Consider the following 23,397-nt stretch of genomic DNA (forward strand, 5'->3'; position numbering starts at 1 on the left):
CCCCAACAATAAAAAATTAAAAAACAAAAACATATATCAAGGTAAAGAAAAAAAGAAAAATAGATGGCCTAATGCCAAAGGCAAAGGGCTCTGACTTATTATATTGTACATAAAGCAAAGTGATACCTTTACTGGCATATAGGTATAAATAAAACATTATTTCAATTCATTTAAAAAACCAAACACATGCTAAGAAAGAATACTGGTATCAATATGCTCTATTCCATTTTATGTTGTACGAAACGTTAAGGGTATAGGAAATGAAAAAAATAGTAAAATGTACCTGATTCATTGCTAATTTTCAAGAATAAAGATCATAAAAATCACTAAGTTTGAGTTAAGAAGCCGCTTTTTAAATTATACTGCTTTGCAGAATATTTTAAAAAAGCAATTCTTATTCTCATATCATCCCTATTAGTCAATGAAGAGATTCCCAATCTTTGAAATAGATAGAAATTCTTCATTTGTGGCGACTGAGGTCTTAAACCTTCAGTGCACTTATAGAAAGTATCCTCGCACAGTGGGCACATTTAGTTCTCCTGTCCGATATATTAAGGAAAGATTAGGGATTGAGGGCAGACTTTACTAACAGTTTTAGACCATCCTGTAAGTTATACTTGTAAAGCACACACAGGCTTTATTATCAGTCCAGATTTTATGATCTTATAGCAAACTATTTCATGATTGCAAAGAAGACTACCTTTTCTGTCAGTACCCTAGTTTTCATTTCTGAGGGTAAACAAAATAATGTAGCAAAATCCACTTAGCAATCACATTTCCTATCTTCTAATGAGCACAGAGTATTACTGTTAGTGACAATAGTGACATCTACTGGTTTATCCAAAACAGGACTTACTGGTTTATCCAGAACAGGACTTTTAAAAAACCCATGAAGAACTTTACATAAGATTTATATTTTTAAAAATATATTTTCTCTTGCAGTGAGAAAAAACAATGTCTTCATGACATCAACTCTTGTGCAAAGAAATGTTGGCATGAGGAGTGCACAAGGTAGGTATCTTGTATTTCAAGAATTGCAGGAAATTTACATTTAACCAGGTAGATCTTTAATATGCCTATTAGGGGTTGGGGTGCATGTAGAGGTAGAACAGGATGACAAAACATAAAGAATAAAAATATTTGGCAAGTCATATCTCACTGACAAAATGAATGCTTACTAGGCAAAAGATAGGCAGGATGTGAGTAGTAAAACATGTTCGCTGGCTATTTTGGTTTACATTAGTCCTTCATTTAATTATGATTGGAGAACCTAGAAAATAAATCAATTGAGAAGTGGGATAAAAGAAATATTTCATTAAAGTACTTTTATCTTTTAATTCTATTTTTAAAGGTCCTGTGAAACATTCTGAACACATTCTAAGGCCTGCTATTCTGCAGCCACCTCAAGCTCAAAGCTGTGAGAAAATAAAACAAACCTTTGAGCATAATAATGTGTCAGAATCTGGCAAAATTAAAGGAAAAACAAAACAAAACACAAAGGTAAGAAAACCCCCTATTCCGGGCCGGGAGTTGGCCTAGTGGTTAAATTGCTTGCCTAGCATGCATGAAGACCTGGGTTCGATTCCTCGGTACCACATACACAGAAAAAAAAAAAAGCTGGAAGTGGTGCTGAGGCTCAAGTGGTAGAGTGCTAGCCTTGAGAAAGTCCAAGGACAGTGCTCAGGCTCTGAGCTCAAGCCCAGGACTGGCAAAAAAAAAAAAAAAGAAAGAAAACCCCCTATTGTAGGACTTTTGGAGGTTATTTGAGGTTAGTAATAAGGGTGATCTTATGTAATTTTGCTGAAGACGCAGCTAGGCTTGAGGGACCTCTAAGGTAGACAGCAGAAAGTGCTTGGTAATTTTATTAAACTTCTCCTCTTAAATTGGGAAGCTGTGCCCTAGAATATATCTTCTGGTTGCTCCCGATGGGAAAGCTCTGTATCCCAGAGCAACTCTTAAGGTCATATTCCGGCACCCTGACCCCATACTGAATGAAGGAGGCCATGAAATAGGTGCAGGCCAGGATTAGGCTGGGGATTTCCATGTCCCTAAATGACGAACATCATAATGTGGCTTTGCCAGCTTAGGTCACACCAGGGGTCCATTCCAGACCTATCTTCCTGGGTATCAGAAGGAAGAAATTCTCCAGTCAGTGTAATTGGAGAGGTTAAGCAGCCTCCAGAGACAGGTAAGAATCTTCTTCCAACTACTGCAGTGTCTGAGTCAGTCACTGTAACCTTTGTTGGAGAGTCGCCCATTTTGCTCAGGTTACACAGATATGGCTACATCTATAGCCATAGAACGAGCAGATGTAGGCATAGGAGAATGGGGCATAGGTAAGTAGGTGGAATTTGACACTCTATTAGCCATTTGTTCCCAACTAAACTAATAAGGGTTGGTAACTTGGGTTTGCTCTGTTTTGTATGCCCATTAATAGAAGGCCAGCAACATAGGAAGAGAAAAATATAGCAGCCAGTTTGATTTAAAGGAAAACAAATCATAATTTAAAGGAAAACAAATCCATTTTGTTTATCAAAAAAGGACCGAACATTTTCTTCCGCAGTGAAATGAGAGTTAAATTTGGTCACCATTTGCCAAGGTTTTCATTTTTTGCAGGCCCTTTTCTTGAAATGTAAGGTAATTTTGTAGGAGCTGTTATGAATTCTGAAAATAATTCTATCAATTATGCATGGCCTCTGAGAAAATATGGTTTGAACTAAAACAGATCAAGGTTGCCATTAAATTGCAGTCTAGTAATCATCAGTATGTTAATTGAACGTTACCCCGTTCATCATACTCACCTGTCCCTCCCAAACTACACGGCCCTCACCTTTCTTCATTTTGTAGGTTCCACATTGAATTTAGTACTGGCTCACCCCCTTTCTTCTCTTCATTTGTCTACATGCCTCTTCTTTTTTGTTTTTGTTGAACTATGACTTCATCTTCTTTGCATTCTCCTCTGACTCTACTATATTTCAATTAATACATTTATGTACACTTGCATACCATTGGAAGTATTTACTTACATATTTATAGACCAATTCTAGTTTCCACATATGAGGCAAATATGCAACTTTTGTTTCTCTGGGCCTGACTTATCTCACTTACCATACATTTTTTCCCCAGGTCTTTCCATTTCTTTGCAAATGATGAAATATCAGTCTTTCTATTGGACGAGTGGAATTCCATTGTGTATATATACCACATTTTCTCGATCCATTTGTCCATTGAGGGGCATCTGGGCTGATTTATGGCTTTGGTGAATAGTGCTGAATAAGCTGGTTTCTAAATATTATGTGATATTTGGTTTGGGAACGGTATGTATTCGAAAGATAGATCAAAGGATAGATCAAAGGATAGACCTGGAGGGGATCGGGGTTAAGTGCGGTGGGGCTGGGGGAGGGAAGAGAATATGTGGCCACAGCAGATGCAGATGTGACTTGAGTCTGGGAACCTCCCACGGCCCCCAAGGAGGTGTGACCAGGATGTGACCTCAGAGAAAGGGGAGGTGACTAACTGCCCCCCAGGTGTGCCAGTCACCTGAGCAACACTGGGTGGAGACTTCTATAAAGTAGGATACATAGGGCGGGATTGGAGGGGAGGAAGACCATCTGCAGACTGGCACAGAGAAAAGGGGCCCTTTTCTGTGGCAAACCTATCCTCAAATTTCCTACATAAATTATAAAGCAAAGAAGAAAACGTCAAGCTCTAGTCAGAAACCATTTGTTTCTTATGTGCTTTATAACTTTTCTTCTTAAGTAATTTATAACAGTAGATATTTCCCCCAGTTACTAAAAAGCCTAATTAGATATGCCTGGCCATTATTGAATTTTCTATTTTAGGATGTTTAAAGACAAACTATAAAATATCATGTAAAAGTTTTGACCAAATGAATAAAATGTAGAAATTTGATTAAAATTATCTGTAGGAAAACTTTGTAGAACAAATTTATATTTCTTATTAGCTTGGATGTGAAAATCAGGAAAAATTTGCTGTTCATTACTATGTATCAATTACGTAATATATGCCTAAATTATTTTAAACAACATACCATTGATGGTGGCTATTCTGACTGGAATGAGATGGAATTGGAATCTCCAGGCTGTTTTGATTTTCATTTCCATTATGGATGTACTTAAATGGCTCATGGCAATACTTTAACATAGTAGGTTTTCAATGTATTTATCTACAACTGTCTCCTTGTCTCCTATAGTAAGACAACTCTAATGAACCTTGTAATGCATGACATTTTTTTTTTCAGAACTCTGAGGGGAATTCCAATTTATTGAGTGAACATTTACCAAATGCCAGACTTTCAGTCCAGTTGTCTACTGGCCAGCATTTTTTAGGTACAACCTCAATAAGGTAAGTTAATATAGACTGAATATCTCTTATTGGGAAACTTTGAGGCTAGAACAGCTTGTTATGTGTTTTTTTTCAGATTTTGGAATATTTTTCATATACATGACATGTCTTGATTCCCCAGCCTAAGCACAAAATTCATCCATATTTTATATACATATCAAACACATCGTCCAAAAGCAATTTAATATAATATTTTAAATAATTGTGTTCTTTTTAACTGTGACCCATTACATGAAGTCAGAAGTCTTTTACTTGCAATATTACTTCAGTGCTCAGAATCTTCAGATTTTAGAGAATTTAAAATTTCAGATTTTGGGGATTAGAGATACTCGATATTATGAGATAACAGAAGTATTTTCTTTTCATTTTTCCTTCTCTTATCATTATAATCACTGATAAAGAATAATCACTTTGTGTGAATCAATTGCCAAGACTCCCATTTCAGAGGAAATTTTATAAGAACAAAAGCTTAAAGTGCTTTTCAAAATATCCCTGTTATTTAAAAAGAAATTTTTGTTATTGTTATTTAATTTATTTGTTTATTTATTTTGCCAGACCTGGGCTTGAGCTCAGGGCCTGAGGACTGTCCTTGGGCTTTCTCAAGGCTAGCATTTTACCACAACACCCCTTCTGGCTTTTTTTCCCCATATATGTGGTATCCAGTAATTGAACTCCTGTCTTCATGCATGCTAGGCAAGCACTCTACCACTAGACTAAACTCCTGGCCCTAAAAAAAGATTTTAAACATTTTTTTTTCTACTCTTGGTTCTTGAACTCAGGGCCTAGACACTGTCCCTGAGCTTTTTTTGCTCAAGGCTAGCATTCTACCACTTAAGCCACAGTGCCATTTCTGGCTTTTCTGTGATTAACTGGAGATAAGAGTCTCATAGATTTTCCTGCCTAGGCTAGCTTCAAACCATGATCTTCACATCTCAGACTCTTGAGTAGCTAGGATTACAGGCATGAGCCACTGTCGCCTGCTCCCTGTGTGTGTGTGTGTGTGTGTGTGTGTGTGTGTGTGTGTGTCTGTATTGGGGTGAATTCAGAGCTTTGTGCTTGCTAAGCCGTGCTCCATAGTTTATTTCTCCAGTCCTTTTCTTATGGTTATTTTTGAGATCCTGGTCTTGATTTTGACTTAGTTGGGCCTGGACTATACCCTTAATGATGCTTCTACAGTAGCCCAAAGAATCCGTACACAGTAACTCTCACATCTCTTGAGATGGAATCTTATGATCTGTTGTCCTGGGCTTACCTGGAACCACAGCCTTCCTGATTTCAGCCTTGGTTCCTGGCTGATTAAGTTTTTATTTTGCTAAGAATGATCATCTGGTTCATTATTCCTTTTTTCTCTTTTTTGACATTTCCTCTTCTTTTTAATTAATGTTGGTATTGTCTGTTACTTGTTGGCATAATTGGTATAGAGAAAAGGGAAAGCAGAATAAATCTGCAAAATTAAAAATGGATATTTTTTAGCACTAGTAGCAACAAACCAAACCTATCTGTGGACAAACATTTACTTACCTGAGTATGCCTGTTGAGATATAGCAGCATTTGCTTATTCAACACTGTGGGGAATCAACAGAGACCTCTGAGTACCTTGGCCTACAAAGAGGCTCTTGAATTTTAATTCATGCAAAACACCTTTAATATCCTAGAAGGAAAAAAAATTTCAAGAATTCTTGCTGAAGTATAACTGACAAGAAAAATAGATTTTGCTTTTGCTCTCGAGGTCTCTGATTGCTTAAAAAAATAGCATCATTAGCAGAGAAGAGTGATGAGTAGAGATGGATGAGGCTGTGGCAGAAAGGGAAAGCCCTGGGTAGATCTTGTGACTGATTACACAGTGCCAGCACAGGAATAGGCACAAGATTTTTGGGAGGAGCTAATGCCAGTATCGTAACACTTGGAAAGTACTTTAAAGGTCATCTTTGGCTTCCTTCATCTCTCATTGACTTCAGATAAACAATTGCTATCAGATGTTTACAGGTTACATAAACTCTTGGAACATGTGTTTACCTCCTATGATTTAAAATGACTTTATACATTTAAAATAGCAAATGCATAATTCTTTTTCTTAGATGTCAACTGAATGAAGATAAACCCTCTTTTAAGAGCTGCAATTCTGACTTTGTTTTTGGAGAAAATATGGTAGAAAGAGTTTTGGTAAGATTTTGGTAATAGTTTGTATGATCCTAGAGAGGACAAGCACTTTCTATTTCTAAAAGTAAATTAATCAGAAAGCTTTGCTAAGTTGGAGCATACTTTTAATCTCCTGGTTTCAAAGTCACATTTTCTTTCTTTAACTGGAAAGAATCTTGTGGGAAGACAATTCTAGTTGTTACACTAATAGATGGGACCCACTGAGGGAGGAAACTGCCTGATTATAACATTATTACTGATAGAAAGTATTAAATAGTCTTTTGATTTGTGCTAAACCAAAAGTATTAAAGGAAAATAAACATTATATTTTACATAAGCTCAACTGCTAATGTCAGGATCTCTATGAGTCAGGCCAAATGTTAAATGGTTTGAAAGCTAGGTTTGAAAGCTACCCAAGTACTTATGCTCACTTAAAGACAGTACCCTAGAAGGTCTTCTACTTTATAAGTAGAGACTGAGATACGTGTTCAAATTAACTTCAGTCTAGGTCAGAGAGGTTTCATCTGAGATAGCAACCGCTTGTGCATATTTCCAGAGGGCACTTAAAATCTGGCGTACAAGAAAACATGAGCTTGCTGTCTCTTTCACTTAGGAATCTCTATGGATGGCAGAAATAACCGAGATAATTTGTATTTTTCCTCTGATCTTGTAATCATGTGGCCTTGAAATCTGAGAGCCAGTGTGCATTCCTGGCTGGGTGGCCAACCATGAACTTTTAGAGTGAGTCATTAAACTTTCTGAGCCGGAGAATTTTTTTTTTTAATGTGAAAATAATTACATAAATCCCTACAAGTTTTCAGGAAATACACTGATGTCTAAATAATGTGAAAAAAAATTAAGTATCAGTACTCTAATCCCTCCTGTCTACTGGAGGTTAAATAGCATGGTAGCTTGCTTTCTTCATAGAGGCTTTGATATCAGATATATATATGGCAGTCTTAACAGAATCACTGGCAAATTTTTCCTTGGGGAAAAAACTAGGATTTTTTTTCCATAAATATGTTCTGGGGGGGATGTTATTGTGTATACTTTAATTTTGTTTCCAGTCCTGGGGCTAGAACTCAGGGCCTGAGCACTGTCCTCAGGCTTCCTCAAGGTTAGTGCTCTACCACTTAAGCCATATCACTATTTCCAGCTTTTGCTGTGTACGTGGTACTGAAAAATAGAACTTGGGACTTCCTGCATGCTAGGCAAGCACTCTACCACTAGGCCAAACTCCGGGCCTTGTATAAATATGTTCTTGAAGACCTGACATTCCTGAGGGGAGGGGGGAGGAAGGCGGGGTGGGAGGGAGGCTTCTGGATAATCTCCTCCCACCATGAAAATATAGCAAGAGTGAATTCCTGGGCTTACTGAAACACCTTGAAGCTGAGATGATAATTTCACTTTGTAGATAATAAGCTAGTCTCCTGGGAACATGAAATCTCTATATTTTCTGTGCCACTAGAACTTTTCACATTGTTTCTGGGACTAGACCCTTTCTGAAATAAGCTGGCAGTAAGAAGATTATGTTTTTGAGTGAGATGAGAATCAAAGCCCTTTAGCAAATGTGTTTAGTATAATGGGAGCCCAAACAAGAACATAGCATCTAGGTTTGTGTTCTGAGTTATAAAAGAACAAAAAGTATCTTGTGATTCACTATAAATATGTAGGGATGATATTAAGTAATATATGCTTTTCCTCACCCAGGCTTCTCAAAAACTCACCCAGCCTGAAGTTGAAAGTGATTCATATACCAAGGGAAAAACATTCAAATCCATTCTGAAATTTCCTATTAACTCCCCCAGTTCAAGTAAGAATTGTTTCATTTGTACATTTGATTTAGTTACTTGTTACTCCTATAAAATAAAAAAAATTATAAAGTGCTGTGGGCTGTTCTTTTTTGTAAAGATTTAAACATACTTGATATTATAAGACTTTTATTATATGATAAAACTTGATATTCTCTAGACCTTTGCCTTCTTAATGCTGTGGGAAGTGATCAGGAAATTCAACCTACACTCAGGTAGTTTTATTGTTAATAGATAAGGATATGTGTGTTTATAGGGGCAAAAAAGAACTTTCACATTAGAGAAAATGGGGCCTTTTAGTTACCTCCATTTCCTTTTAGGAACAGATTCTATGAAAAATACATCCCTAATCGAGTCTGCTGCTGCTTTCTCTTCCCAACTATCACGAAAATACTTGCTGGAGAAAGTTAATGTCATAACAGGAGAAGAAGCAGAACATAATGTGTTAAAGGTTTGTATATCACCAGTAGCTTTTCAGGTAATACACACAAAGAATAATTATCATTAGCAGGGATATCATAAAATATTATTGTTTTCATGAAGATTATATTGTTTTAATAAAAAATGTTGTTAACTCCCAAAGCTCAAACATTTTATTTTGTGTGTGTGTGTGTGTGTGTGTGTGTGTGTGTGTGTGTGTGTGTACCCAGGCTGCTGGGTATAGTCATTAACATTAGATTTTTAAATTTTTTTCTATTTTTCTTCTTCTTTGTTTTCTATTTTGTTTTGTTTTCATAGCTTTTCTTTTATTTTTTCCCTTCTCCTCCCTCCTTTCTTTCTTCCTTTCTTCTCTTCTTTCCCTTTTTTTCTGTTTTCTCCTCTTTTACAAAGCAGGTTCTCAACTACGTGGCCTAGCCTGCCATTGAACTCTTAATCCTCTGTCTCAGTCCCCCCAGTATTGAGATAACTAGGATCCCATCTGCAGACCTGCACTCTATATTACTCATGCCTGCTTTTAGAATCAGTGTTATTGATATAGGGTGACTAATTCTTTTTGTACTGAAAGAGTTTAAATGTTCATGTCTTAAGTTGAGTTTAAGACAAGAATTTAAAGTTTCAGATTCATTTCCTTTTAAAAATACTTTCAAAATGTAAGTGTCTAACTCAAGAACTTCATGGATCTATTCCACAGCACCATATCTGAGGGCTGAGTGGGATCAGGTCTTTTATGTTTGTCATGCTTCAGTAAGGTGGGAATTGTACCTGCTCTTTTCTCCAGCTGCATTTCTCCCAGACCCTGTCCATGTCCCCTCATTTTCTCTAAGAAGGATACTTTTATTCTGAGTAAGGAAAGAATACTAGTGATTCTTACGTGCAGGAGTATTTAAGAACCACTGGTCATTCATTGCTAGATGCAGGTTGAACTCCTAAGACCTCACTTCCCAGTTCTCCAAGTTTTCATGTTGTCATTGCAAATTTTTTTGTTGTTGTTGTAATTAGTAAAAGGGTTACATGATATTTGCCAGATAGAAGGTGCATTAATTCACATACATTGATACCCTTTCACATGTCTTGGTACCCGTTTCCCTCCCCCCCACGCCTCCCACCCGTCTTGGTTTTCCCCCTTCCCTATCAAATTTCAAATATCCAAATACAAATAAATTCAATATATCAGATAACAAAGTGAGATACTATACCAATATGAGATAACCAAGGGACAGCAAAGGAGATGAGAGACAACATAGTACATTAAGGACAACAATCATTCATTATATGGCTTTTGTTTCACTATCCTGGAGGTCCTTTCAATTAGCTTCGCATTATATGTCCTTATGTATCAAGATTTTGCTCTATTGCAAATCTCTGCTAGTAGAGCCCAAGGTTTCTACTGATTATGACAAATGAGGGAAACCATTGAGCCTAAGTTCCTTTGAGTCTGGCTTATTTCACTTAATATGATTTTTTCTAAGTCTTTCCATTTCCTAACAAATGGGGCGATGTCATTCTTTCTGACAGCAGCATAGAATTCCATTGTGTACAAATACCACAACTTGTTGATCCACTCATCAACTGAGGGACATCTAGGTTGGTTCCATATCTTTGCTATGGTGAATAGTGCTGCATGTCATTGCAAATTTTAAAGTAAGCAAATATTTCCTGATTCCTCTACTTTTAAATACCATCATACCTCTCAAATAGTATGAAGTTTAATGTGAAAGTTGGTGAATGTAGAGATATAGAATTTGAAACAAACAAACGAACCAACCAACCACCTAGCATGTATGCATGGTATCACACCAATTTAGAAACAAAGAAAAGGAGCACATACTGGTATCAGTATGCACATGCCTTCTAATGTCTGTGGAAGAAGAAACAAAATATTACAATACGGTTATTACAGGTAGAAACTGACAGATGGGAAACCTGTCCACATTATATATGTTTGATCTACTCAAACATGGCCTATTTTGAAAAGTGAAATTTCAAAAACTGGTTTCTAGATCATTCTGATAAATGATCATATACTAGATCAGATATTAGAACACAAGAAAGTTTATTCTGAACAAAGATTATGTATGTTTGACATTTAAAAACTTATCATTTAGATCAACTGCAAGATTTTTATCTTCAACAAAACAACACACTCATGGACGGAAAGGGGAAGAGGAACTCTGAGACTGAATGACACAGCAAGCAGTGATTGTGGAACTTTTCACTCAAGACTGAGTAAGAAATCCTTTTGTAAAAGCAAGCCATCATTTGTCAGGGTAAAACCTGAAGCAGGATATACACTTACCCACTTCTTGAAGTTGGGGTAAGAGATTCACCAATAAATCTGATTAGTGAAAACTGTTGTTCCTAACATGCTGTAGGACTCCTCCCACTTCAAGGTAGCCTACTTGTCAGACTACAGTCCAGTTCTGATTCCATCACTGTTTGGTAACCTGGGATGGGAACTTGCCCTCTCTCAGCAATAATGGCCGCAGTTTTAAGGGGGGAAAGTTTCTGTTTATAGCTTTCTGAATGGTTATGAGAACCCAGTAAGATTCTAGAGCACAGCACATACCTGTAGAGGAATCCCATCATTACTGAAGCAAATCACTGTAAAATGTAAAGTCCTTGGAAAACAAAATAGCTTTCCCATAATTTATCCTTAGTTTTTCAAACATGGTATTGGGGTTGAGATGGAAGGCCAGTTTCTAAGGAAATAAGTGTGGGATTATTGAATCCTGCAAGCAGGACAATCAGAAGCTGGAGGTAGCAGATTCTATAGTTTGGCATCCAAAAAGTTGCTGTACTTTGTCCAGGGGTCCAAACTGAGACTGAGGCTGGGTAGAGAGGTGGGTGCAGAACTGGTTTTGCCAGTCAGTTTTGATTTTCTTTCGAGGACAGTACAAGCAGAAGAGGAATTCAATTGCATGAGTATCTGTTGAGAGTAAGCTCAAGAAATGGGAATGGAATATATGTAGACCAAAAGAACAGGAACAGTATTTTTAGTGGTATAACTGACAATCAGGTTTCTAAGTATTATCAACAAAGTAAGAGTCATTCTGTACTCTGAGTTTAACTCCATTGCCTGCTAAAATTTAAAACAAAAAATGCAAAATAAAACTTCAGAACAGGTCTTATTATGTTCACTGTTGAAATCAGAAAATATAGGTCATTGGAAAGGAAAAATAAAAGCATTTCAAGGCCTAAGATATTGTCTGTTAACACAATTATTCAGGTGGACCTTGCTCTCTGCACATGTGTATACATGAACCACAAGTTTGTGATTCATAGTGTTATACTGCATTAGAATCTGACATGTTTATTTTTACTGGATATCATAATGATCCTGTATCCACACCAATATATGTTTCTTTACTTTATCTTCTTCTTCTTCTTCTTCCTCCTCCTCCTCCTCCTCCTCCTCTTCTTCTTCTTCTTCTTCTTCTTCTTCTTCTTCTTCTTCTTCTTCTTCTTCTTCTTCTTCTTCTTCTTCTTCTGTGTTTATTAGGGTTTGTATTTTCTTCTTATTTTTTGTGGGTCATGGGGCTTGAACTCTGGGCCTGGACACTGTAGCTGAGCTCTTCAGTTCAAGGCTACTGCCCTACCTCTTGAGCCACAGCCCCACTTTCCATTTTCTAGTGAGTAACTGGAGATAAGATTAGTGCCTGGGCTGGCTTTGAACCATGATCCTCAGATTTCAGTGTCCTGAGTAGCTAGGATTACAGGTATGAGCCACTGCACCCGGCTTAGGGTTTGTATTTTTTAAGAAGCTATTCTACTGCTTCAGTTACTCCTCTAGCTCTATTTGCTGTGGTATTTATGAAATATGGTCTTTTTTAGTTTTTGCAGATCTGGACTGTGATCCTCCTCTTTCATGCTTTCCACTGTAGCTGAGATGAGTATCATGTAATACCATGCTTAGCTTCTTTCTTTCTTTCTTTTTTTCTGTTCAGATGGGGTCTCATAAATGATATTTTTGCTCAGGCTGGCTTCAAACTGTGATCTTCTTCATCTTTAGCTCCTAAGTAGCTAGGATTACATGTGTAAACTACCACGCCTGGCCTTCTTCAATATTCTTAATGGGTTCATAATAATTTTTTGAAAGCTGTGCTTTATTTAATTCAATTTTTTAGGCATTTGAGGTCTTCCATTTTTTCTACTGTAAGCAATTCTTGGATATATATTTTTCAAGCCACTAGAACTTAAAAGGAATTTGAAATTATTGAGAAATGTTATAAAAATTTAGTTCTAGTATTTAAGCTGAATAAAAAAATCTCTCCTTTATAAAGCCCAAATACAATTTGAAAAGCAAGTTATAATTTAGTCAAAATATACTTAGTAATGGAAATCCAGTCTCGAAAGCTACCAAATTTACTTTTAAAAATAGTACATCTTTATTTTTGGCAGGCCAAGGAATCAGGAGCTCTAATCTAACAAATTTACTTTCCTATTACAGTTATGCGCAATCAAGGCAGTCTACGGCTGATCCTTAATAGCAAACTCTGGGCTGAAATGAAGATTCAAAGAGCAAACCACAGAAATTTGCAAATAACTGCTACAGATTTAGAAGACTATAACATCAAAGTATTTTTAATTCAAGTAAGTGAAAAATTGCAGTGATGCAAGATTATCTTACAAATGCACTAATAGAACTCATGATTCCTGGTTTGATTTTTGTTTTTATTCTTTCTTTCTTTCTTTCTTTCTTTCTTTCTTTCTTTCTTTCTTTCTTTCTTTCTTTCTTTTTTTTCCTTTCTTTTTTTTGGTGGGTTATGGTGATTGAACTCTGGGGCCTGGGCACTGTCCCTGAGCTCTTCAGCTCAAGGCTAGCGCTCTACTACTTGAGTCACAGCTCCACTTCTGGTTTTCTTGTGGTTAATTGGAAATAAGAGTCTCATGGACTTCTGTGCTGGGGGTGGCTTTGAACCACAATCCTGAGATCTCATCCTCCTAAGTAGCTAGGATTATAGGTATGAGCCACCTGGTGCCTGTTTTTATTTTCTGATCCTAATCTGTATCATTGGAAAAGGAATTAGACACTCAGTGTGGTTGCTTATCCTCAAAGACCTAAATACATATGGAATTCCTAAATCAATACCAAAGTCAGACTAGGCAATTCTTACCCATTCCAGTACATGCATATGCTATATGCCGTCTACCCTTTTCTTTACTGTTGAAATTCTGTTAACAACCTTACTAAGTTACCCAAGTGACTATATATTGTCAGGAAGAACTCCTAAGAGGAAGTCAGCAGAATCTGACTGAGACAGAAAAGGCTTTCGGATCACTGGAAAGGAATCAGCAAGGAATGGAAAAACCCAGAGCTAGCAAGTTCTAACAACCGGTCCAATAGCAAATTCCAATTCTGAACATGAGTAAATCTCCAAGGTAACAGGATGGGAGCAGTGTAGCTGTTCCCAGAAATAGGAATGCTTGACCTCAAATACAGGATCCTAACAACACAAGAGAGCTTCCAACAACAAAGCTCCCCTCCCCATGAAAGCTGGATTTTCCCCATGGGCTGAGATCCAGAAGAATGGAGGAAACAGAGTACCCAAGTGATTCAGACAGAAGGTGACCACACAAGTAAATAGGCTTCTACAGAGTAATGGAGAAAGCTGTTGGTGTGTGGCCAGTGATAAAACAAGACAAAACAAATGTTTTATTATATAAATGTAAGTGTATTACCAAGTGTGATACTGTATTTGATTCCAAAGTCCACCCCTCAGATATGCTTACTTTCGACATATTATATTATACTACTATATAAATTGAACATCCCTGATTAAAAACAACAACAACAACAAAATGCTCCAAACTTCAAAACTTTGTGAGTCTCAACAGGTAACCATAAGTGGAAAATTTACACCTGACCTTATGTGATGAATCACAAACTACAAGCATAAATCTAAAGGTGGCATAAATAAAGGCAAACATAGAACATTATTTTCAGGGTACATATGAAAGGCATATGTAAAACAGAAGTGAATTTTATGTTTAGACACAGATTCCATCCCCCAAAGACACTTCATTATGTATACTCAAATATTCCAAAATTGGAAAAATGTAAATGCGTTTTTGTACATTTGTGGCATATCGCATGTATAAGCTTCAGGCAAATTACCTGGCTATTCTTTAATTTACACATGGGCAAAAAGGAAAGTGATGATAACACAGGCCTCCAGCTTTAATTTAAAATTAAGTGACTACAATGATTGTGAAACACTTAATGTGAATGAGTGCTTTCAAGTCATCAAAATTGTGTATTCCTCAAAAGTTCTTTTAATAGATAAGAGTTCTATTTTATTATGCATTATAATTTAATGAATGAATCCTACTGAGTTGAAGGGCAAAATTCTGGACTCAAGTACCAGCAATTTGCTGAGTAGCTGTAACTCATAGACAAGTTATTTTTACCTTTCTTTCTCTACTTTTCTCTTCCTTCCTTCCTTCCTTCCTTCCTTCCTTCCTTCCTTCCTTCCTTCCTTCCTTCCTTCCTTCCTTCTTTCCTTTCTTCCTTCCCTCCCTTCTCCTCTCCCTCCCTCCCTCCCTTCCTTTCTATTTTTCACTCCCCTCCTTTCCTTTCCTTTCCTTTCCTTTCCTTTCCTTTCCTTTCCTTTCCTTTCCTTTCCTTTCCTTTCCTTTCCTTTCCTTTCCTTTCCTTTCCTTTCCTTTCCTTCCTTCCTTCCTTCCTTCCTTCCTTCCTTCCTTCCTTCCTTTCTTTCTTTCCTTCTTTCTGTATTAGAGTTTAAACTCAAGAGCTCACTCTTGGTAGGCAAGTGCTCTACCACTTGAGCAATATACATGGCTCTTTGTTGCTTTGTTGCTTTATTTTTTTGCCCAGGTTCAGCTTTGGACCGAGATCCCATATTTATGCCATTTGAATAGTTGAGATTACAGGCAAGAGTCATCATATCTCGTTTATTGAGATAAAGTCTTGCTAATATTTTTGCTTAGGCTGGCATCAGACACATGTGTCAAAGAATTGGGTTTCCTTTTCTCTTTTTGGCCATAATTTTCTCATTTACAAAGGAAAGGGAAGGATGAGTCTATATTAAATACCTGTGTTATCCGCTTTTGCTAATATAAATGAAATAATTATATTGCAGCAGTGTTGTAAGGATAGAATAAAAATATAACAGTTAAATGTCATACCAATTTTGATTATTGCTACCATCATTTTTATATTAATAATAATCAGAAAAATACCACAGAAAATACTGTAAAGCACAAGCATCTTATGTGTTTTCATGGTCAATCTCATAGATTGCTTTAATGAAGTTTGTTATGTGACTTGGAGAAATGTTTGAGCAGAATGATGGAAAGGAAATTGAAGACATATTCTCTACTCTTCCAATTGTCTATGGGGTAAAATAGTGGAAGAAGAAATGCCTTAATGCTAAAGTTATTTTAAGTCAAATGAATATATTAAATTGCAAAACTTAAATGTACATACACATTGAGGCTTCTTACAATTTATTCACTGTTGGATGGAATTTATTCCAAAAATGAACGAATTGATAAGACTCTTAACACTTATAATTACATTGTATTGTAATTATGTACAATTATATACTATACCATATAACTCTTTCCTTATTAATAGTGGTAGATTAAAATCTGTAAAATGTGGTTGTCTAGCAAGTGTAGGCTCTGGGTTCAAGCCCCATTACCCTCCCCCCAAATCTGTAAAATGTGGCTAATGCCTATAAGTGATTTATATTCTTAATAATTTAACTTGCCTCATGAAGGCCAGTGCCAAAGATACAGGACGTCTGTATGCAGCAATACATCATCGTCTGGTAACCCTTCGAAGCTTCCATAAGCACAAGGATGTCAATCAAGCTGACAGCTCATCAGAAACAGCTCTCCAACAGCTCAACTGCGAGAGTTATGATGAGGAAGAGGATGATTTCATTCAAGTTACTGAAAACAAGTCAGGTAAATATATATATATATATATATATATGTTAAAATGATTTTTAAAAAAGCCTGAAACTGATCTCTTCAAAGTGTGTTGTGGTTAGAGCCCTGGAAATGTGGCTCTGAAGAGTGGGTTGGAATCACTGGTCTTCATTAGGATTTTACTAGCTCAACCTCACTGTGGTGTTGCCTACATGACATTTGCCTATACATTACACTGAGGACAAGTCAAAGTATGATGTTGCTATTCTGAAAATAACCACTTGTTCACATTTCTCTTCACTTGTTCTTGTTCTTTTATTGGCTAAAACAAGAAGAATTGGAAATAGATATAATGGGACCTCCAGGGCCTTGAGCTCTTAGTTGAATTTTTTTCTCATGGCTGATATCTTGCCTTTTGAGCCACCTCCCTAATCTAGCTTTTTACTGTTTAATTTGAGATGGAGTCTTTATATTTCTACTCAGGCTCACTTTGAACTGTAATCCTCTGAGTCTCAGCCTCCTGAGTAAATATGATTATAGATGTATACTATTCAGCTGCCCAGCTATTATTTTAAATTTTTAATTATATATAATTTAAGAATTTATCAAAGAACATGTATAAAATTGTATTAAATGGCTGGTGTTGTGGCTCAAACGGTAGAGAATCTGATCAGGTAAGTTCAAATCTCAATACCCACAGGAAAAAAAAACTGCATGAAATATTTCCTGCTTTGTAATATATGCAAATATATTCTGCAGTATCTGCAAATTGCAATCATTACCATGGTCGATTCAGAGAGCTAGAGAACTAAGGAAGTATGATTGTTTTGCTACCTTTAACAAATCTATTCAGCAAATAGTTTATTGTTCCCTGAAACATGAACTGAAAATAAAAAATTATCTTTTATATTATTATGTTTATATTGCTGATAATAAAATAGAGTCTGATAGAAAATGAGTTGGTACTTATTAAAAGTTATCAGTTTAGTATAGCAATTACATGTAAAAAAATATATATACATTTTTTGTGGGTCATGGTGCTTGAACTCTGCCTGGATGCTGTCTCTGAGCTCTTCAGCTCAAGGCCTGCCCTGAGCCAAGGTCCACTTCCCGTTTTCTAGAGGTTAACTGGAGATAAGAGTCTCAGGTCCTTTTGAGCCCTGGCTGGCTTTGAACTTTGATCCTCAGGTCTCAGCCTCCTGAGTAGCTAGGATTACAGGTGTGAGTCACCACGCCTAGATAAAATACTCTTAATGAGACGTGCTTTCAAGATTTATATTCTGTTCTGTTCTGTTGTTGGAAGTAGATGAGGGTTGATATGAAACAATCTTAACTTAAAGCAATGGAGGTGACATAAGCAAAGTCCAATTGTATGAGTTCTTTCCCTACCCTTTCCCCCCTTTCAAGATAGTATCTTTTTCCATTTGCAAACAAATGTCATGATGATATGGGAGCTATAAAAGTCTATTGACTGGACTTTGTTGTCCATGAACTAAGGAATATTTTAATTATCTGAAAATACCAGATTTAAAATAATTAGCAGTATTTGCATGCACATCTTATATCATTTCCTAGCCAGTAAGCCAATCATGTTCAATTGTATTTGATATTAAATCTACTCTAAATATACTATTGTGTAATGAAATATTTTGAATTTATGTCACAGATCCTTCCGGGTGGAGCCATAGACAGTCAGTTGCCTGTTCATGAACACAACCTACTGTACATGTGACAATATACACACAGACTGGCTACTCTACAGAAGCACCAACCCCTCCTAACTAATTGAAATGATCCTATTCATTTCTTGGAGAATTTTTAGAGTAAAACTTAAGGAATATAATTTGCTGCAATAAAATTTTTTCTCTTATGTGCTACATCTTAATTATGGTGGGAAAATGACAGAATTTAAGAAATGGACCTCAGAAGTTAAAAAATTCATCATTTTCTTGAAAAAAAATACCCTTAGACTAGAATTTGATAACTAATTTGGACTTGCACATTGATGGATGTAATACTTAAAATTATAAATTTCTGATAAATACCTAAATATTTTTTCAGTCATACATGGGTCAAAACAAGTAATTTAGTTAATATTCAGTCATTTGTTTAAACTTTAATTGCATAATTTCATTAAATCATGTTTATCATCTAGAAATTTATACATATTCACTTAGCTTTTTGATTTCCAAATACTATAAAATGTACTTACATATTCAAGTTGTGAATGCCTTTACAAAATTATCTGTTCTTGGACTTGTATCCATTGCATTGTATATACTCATGATGGTTGATTAATACATAGTAATTGTTGAATAAATAAACAAAATATGACATTATCTATGTATCAAAAATTAAGTATATAAAGGCCAAATATGTTAACTTGTCCTTTGCTTTATGTATTTAATTTGTCATTAATATTCTAATAGGTGTGATTATCTAAGAACCGTTTGAAAACAAGTTTATAATATGTTACCAAAAGAGTCTTTTTCTTAAATTCTACATTGTAATATATACAATAAGTTTTACAACAGAATTTTGGAACAGATTTTGATGTTCTTTTGAGATCTGCTTCAGAGATACTTTATGAGTTATGTGAAAATTCATCCTCTGTACTTATGAACAAATTTTTCTTTCAATCTGATCAATCACTTCATCACTTCCAAATGATGCGTGCGTGCGTTTGTGTGTGTGTGTGTGTGTGTGTGTGTGTGCGTGTGTGTGTGTCCTGAGAATTGAACTCAGGGCCTTGATGCTATCCCTGAGCTTTTGTGCTCAAGGCTAATGCTCTTATTTTGAGCAACAGTGCTATTTCCTGCCTTTTGGTAGTTAACTGGAGGTAAGAGTCTCATAGACTTCCCTTCCTGGGCAGGTTTTGAACCTCATTCCTCAGATCTCAGCCTGCTAAGTAGCTAGTATTACAGGCATGAGCCACTAATGCCTAGCCAAAATGCCTTTTGTTGCATCCATAAAGAATTCCCCAATTAGGATAGAGATTCACAATTCCAAAATGATTTCTGAAAATGTTTTGAACAATGACAACTTAGCTAGACTAAGGCTATCACCTCACAAAGTGCTACTTTGCAGAAAATGTTAATTTGGGAGCTTATATGTAAGTATATATTTTAAAAGATACCTTCTTTTGTAAAGTTTACTAGTAATAAAAGCAAGTATATATGCATGCAGTTTTTAAGTTAACCATCACCTGCTACCTGAAAATCTTATTAATCTTAAATGAATTCTTTGAAACTGATTTATTGAGTATGTCTATTCAAAGTTTTGCTCTTCCACATAACTGAATAGTTAAAATTTACTGTAAGTTAGCTACCTGTAAAGGTCTAATCAGTCTTCACAAAAACCACATAGTGCATAAAAATCCTTTACATACACATTAAACACTAGGTCGGACAATAATGGTAGAAGGAAACTTAATGTGAGAAAGGAAGGAAGAAACAGCAGAGAGAAAAGGGGGGGCAAGGGGAAACTTTAGCATGAAGGGGAAGGATGCAAGCAATTTTGTCCTAAATTTAAAGTTTTCCTTCTCTTTCTCTCCCTTCTTCGCCCATGCAACTGATCCACAAGACTGATATTTCTCAGTGGAAAATTTTCACTAGAAAGATAATACAGACAGGGAGACATTTAAAGAAGATATGATAGTACTGATTTTCCTATGAGACCTTAGCAGTGTGGGAAGGTTGTGAAAGTACTGTCAAAGAACAGGGATCTTTATCTTCCTGACATGTCATTCTTCTTTTCATTCTTTGTCCACTAGGAAATAAGCAATTAAAAAAAATCAAAGTTGAATTAATTCTAAGACTTTCTTTGACCTCACTTTTATAAATCAAAGGATAAAATATATTATCTAAGTTGCGATCTGCCTATGATAACAAATTTGAAATAGGGTTGGAATATCAGGAATGTAGTAAAAATGTCTGGATTTTGAAGAATATACATGATATGTAGCTCATTATTCTTTCAATCATTCTGATATTTGAAATGTATAGTTTTCCTTGTATGTTTTCATCTAGTCTTCCTTTTGGATTTTTTTAAATGTCCTTTGCCTTATTCCCTTCTCTTTCATGTGAACATATTCCACATTCATATTTCATATGTTCTCTTTCATGAGATCAATTGTACAAGTACGTTCATTTTCCTAAGTTACTGAATTATGTGACGTCAAACCCTGTATTTTAGCTTTTCATAGTAGTTTTTAAAATCAATGTTTACTTAATAATCTCCAAATACATTAGATGCTCAAGTGGTAGAGTTCTAGCCTTGAGAAAGCCCAAGGACAGTGCTCCAGCCCTGAGCTCAAGGCCCAGGACTGGCAAAAAAATGTTTTCTTATATCCATTAAAATGTTTACTTACATTCACTACTAGTAAAGCCTTTGTTCCCATGGGAAAATATATACAAATCTTAGAATATATGAATGTCATAAAAAGGGTGGAAGGCATGGGTTTACAAATTTGAAGAATGCATCTTAAGGCCTTTGTAAATCTACAAATTGTGACTATTATAGTATTATGTACTATTTCCAATAAAATGTTGATAAAATTAAGTTTGTTTATGTGCAGTGATCATAATGACTAGTTTTTTTTTAAACCATAGATGGGTTAAAGTTTGAAATTCAAAACCATTGCTTTTTGTTTTCAGTTGAGAGTTTAAGTACATGAAGGCCAGGAATGAAAGTCCGTCTATTTTGCTTGCTTGCTTGCTTTCCTTCCCTCTTTCCTCCCTCCCTCTTTCCTCCCTCCCTCCCTTCCTTCTGCTTGCTTGTTATTTCCTTTTCCTGCTCCTCCTCCTCCTTCTTCTTTTTTGCACGAGTCAAGTTATACTGACCACACTACCACACAAGTAAACTTTTTGACATCAGACCTGGAGCAATGAAATACATCAACATGTTTAAATTTCTAAAATGATATGTGCAAATTGTGACTGGAGGAATTTGTGAACTGACTGTTGAATATTTAAGCTAATAGATTTGATATAATTTTCTAGTAAGTACAGCATTACTAAAATTTCTTAATTTCTATCAATTTAGTAGACATAAAATATTATGATCTTTATTATTACCTTAATTTGTGTTTTTTCTGAAGTTCAAGAAGATTGTTTTCAGATACTTATTTACTGTTTTCTTTTAAGAAATTCTTCTTTATGATTCTTGCAAAGACAACTATACCATTTTTTCCTTTTATTAACTCCTAGCATATAAAGGATAAATGGCAAATTCTTATATATGGACAAAACAGTTTCCTTGGGATTTTCTCATCTATCTTTCTTGTCTTACTTTCCATTGCCCACTTCTCTCTACATTATCTAGGAAATCTGAATTGTTATTTTATTGCCATTGTGATCTTCCTTTTGATATTTTCTTCTGCATAATTTTTCTCAGTTTTGGTGATACTAATTATGAAGCCAATTCTTGTCTTAGGACATTTGTTGAAAGCTCCTTAACTCTTCTGAGGCTAAATTAAGACCTGCTCTTCAAAGCTGTATAAAAACATACAGAAATTAGGTTCTTCAAGGACCAGAGAACTAATGAAAAGGCTATCACTTAACCTCTAGCACCTGGCAGGTTGCCTGGCCCAAATACAACTTGATATTCACTGATGTGTTGTATGTACAAAAATCAAGAGCCATTATATAATAGAAAGCTAGAAAAAGTAATTTTAAGTTTAGGAGAAAGATAGGGGTAGAGCTCTTGATTGCTGAAGTCATGAAAAGAGAAAGGGCTAATATTTTAGGTAGCAATTGTGTTTCATAGATGAAGTAGGTGCAGAAATATTAAGCAACTGTTCAAGGTTCACAAAGCTAATCAGTTCTAAAGCTGGGATTTGAATCAAGGTTTTTCTCATTTCAAGGCCCAAATTCTTTTCATTACGTAACGTGGATGAGATCATGCAGAAGAATGAAGGGAAGGTTATAGCAAGTGAGAGATAGAGAGACAGAAAAGACAGGAGTTAGATCCTGCAGATAAGCCTAGAAAGAAGTCAAAATGAGGATGAAGAGCTATAAATAACAGTACTGAGAATTGGAGTGCTGGGAAACAGTAAAAATTTCAGAAAGGAATGACAGCAATTTCAAGTGCTAAAGACAGCTTAAAGCATTGAAGGACTGAGCAATGTCTTCAAAGTTTCAATCAGATCATTTGATAAACTTGGAAATAGAATTCAAGGAACACATGAGAGAATACTTTATGAAGCAATATTTGTAAATGGGTGGAGAAAGGATCAATTATAAGGGTGGGAAAAGGTATAACCCTTCCAGACAGGGAGATACATATTATTATATATGTTGTGTCTTTCATTTCTATCTAGAAACCATAAGGAGCCAAAAATGTGAGTTATTATCTGTGAAGTAGGAAGAAAAGAGGCATAAAGTTTCATATATATACATATATATATATATCAAGATAAGAGTTTAGGTTCCAATTAAGTTTTCTCCATTTATTTTTCTATCAAATGGGCCAACATTCTCCCATTTAGCTTCAAATCTGTGTCATTTGTGATGTCTCCCTTCTTAATATGTAATGAATCATGAAATGTGAAGAATAAAAGAATATGAATGAGACCAACGAGTTTGGCCTTGTGGTAGAGTGCTTGCCTAGCATGCACGAAGACCTGCTATTGTTGGATTCCTTGGTGCCATATACATAGAAAAAAAATCTGGAAGTCATGCTGTGGCTCAAGTGGTAAAGTGCTAGCCTTGTGAAAGACCAAGGACAGTACTCAGGCCCTGACGTC

General features: G+C 35.7%; 1 protein-coding gene across 1 annotated transcript in view; it reads left to right on the top strand.

Moving 5' to 3' along the window:
- Ranbp3l (RAN binding protein 3 like) overlaps nt 1-21,196 on the top strand; it is a 42,474-nt gene extending 21,278 nt beyond the window's left edge. The window contains exons 6-15 of the mRNA XM_090332041.1: nt 943-1,011; nt 1,352-1,500; nt 4,262-4,365; nt 6,444-6,528; nt 8,215-8,317; nt 8,636-8,766; nt 10,862-10,982; nt 13,204-13,346; nt 16,499-16,688; nt 18,319-21,196. Of these exons, the coding sequence (XP_090188167.1) occupies nt 943-1,011; nt 1,352-1,500; nt 4,262-4,365; nt 6,444-6,528; nt 8,215-8,317; nt 8,636-8,766; nt 10,862-10,982; nt 13,204-13,346; nt 16,499-16,688; nt 18,319-18,362 (1,139 nt within the window). The 3' untranslated portion in view covers nt 18,363-21,196. The remainder of the gene's footprint in view (nt 1-942; nt 1,012-1,351; nt 1,501-4,261; nt 4,366-6,443; nt 6,529-8,214; nt 8,318-8,635; nt 8,767-10,861; nt 10,983-13,203; nt 13,347-16,498; nt 16,689-18,318) is intronic.
- Nucleotides 21,197-23,397: the final 2,201 nt, after the last annotated feature.

This window comes from Megascapheus bottae, chromosome 4 (genome assembly GCF_031878675.1).
Source record: "Megascapheus bottae isolate mThoBot1 chromosome 4, mThoBot2.hap1, whole genome shotgun sequence".
Classification (NCBI taxonomy): Eukaryota; Metazoa; Chordata; class Mammalia; order Rodentia; family Geomyidae; genus Megascapheus; species Megascapheus bottae.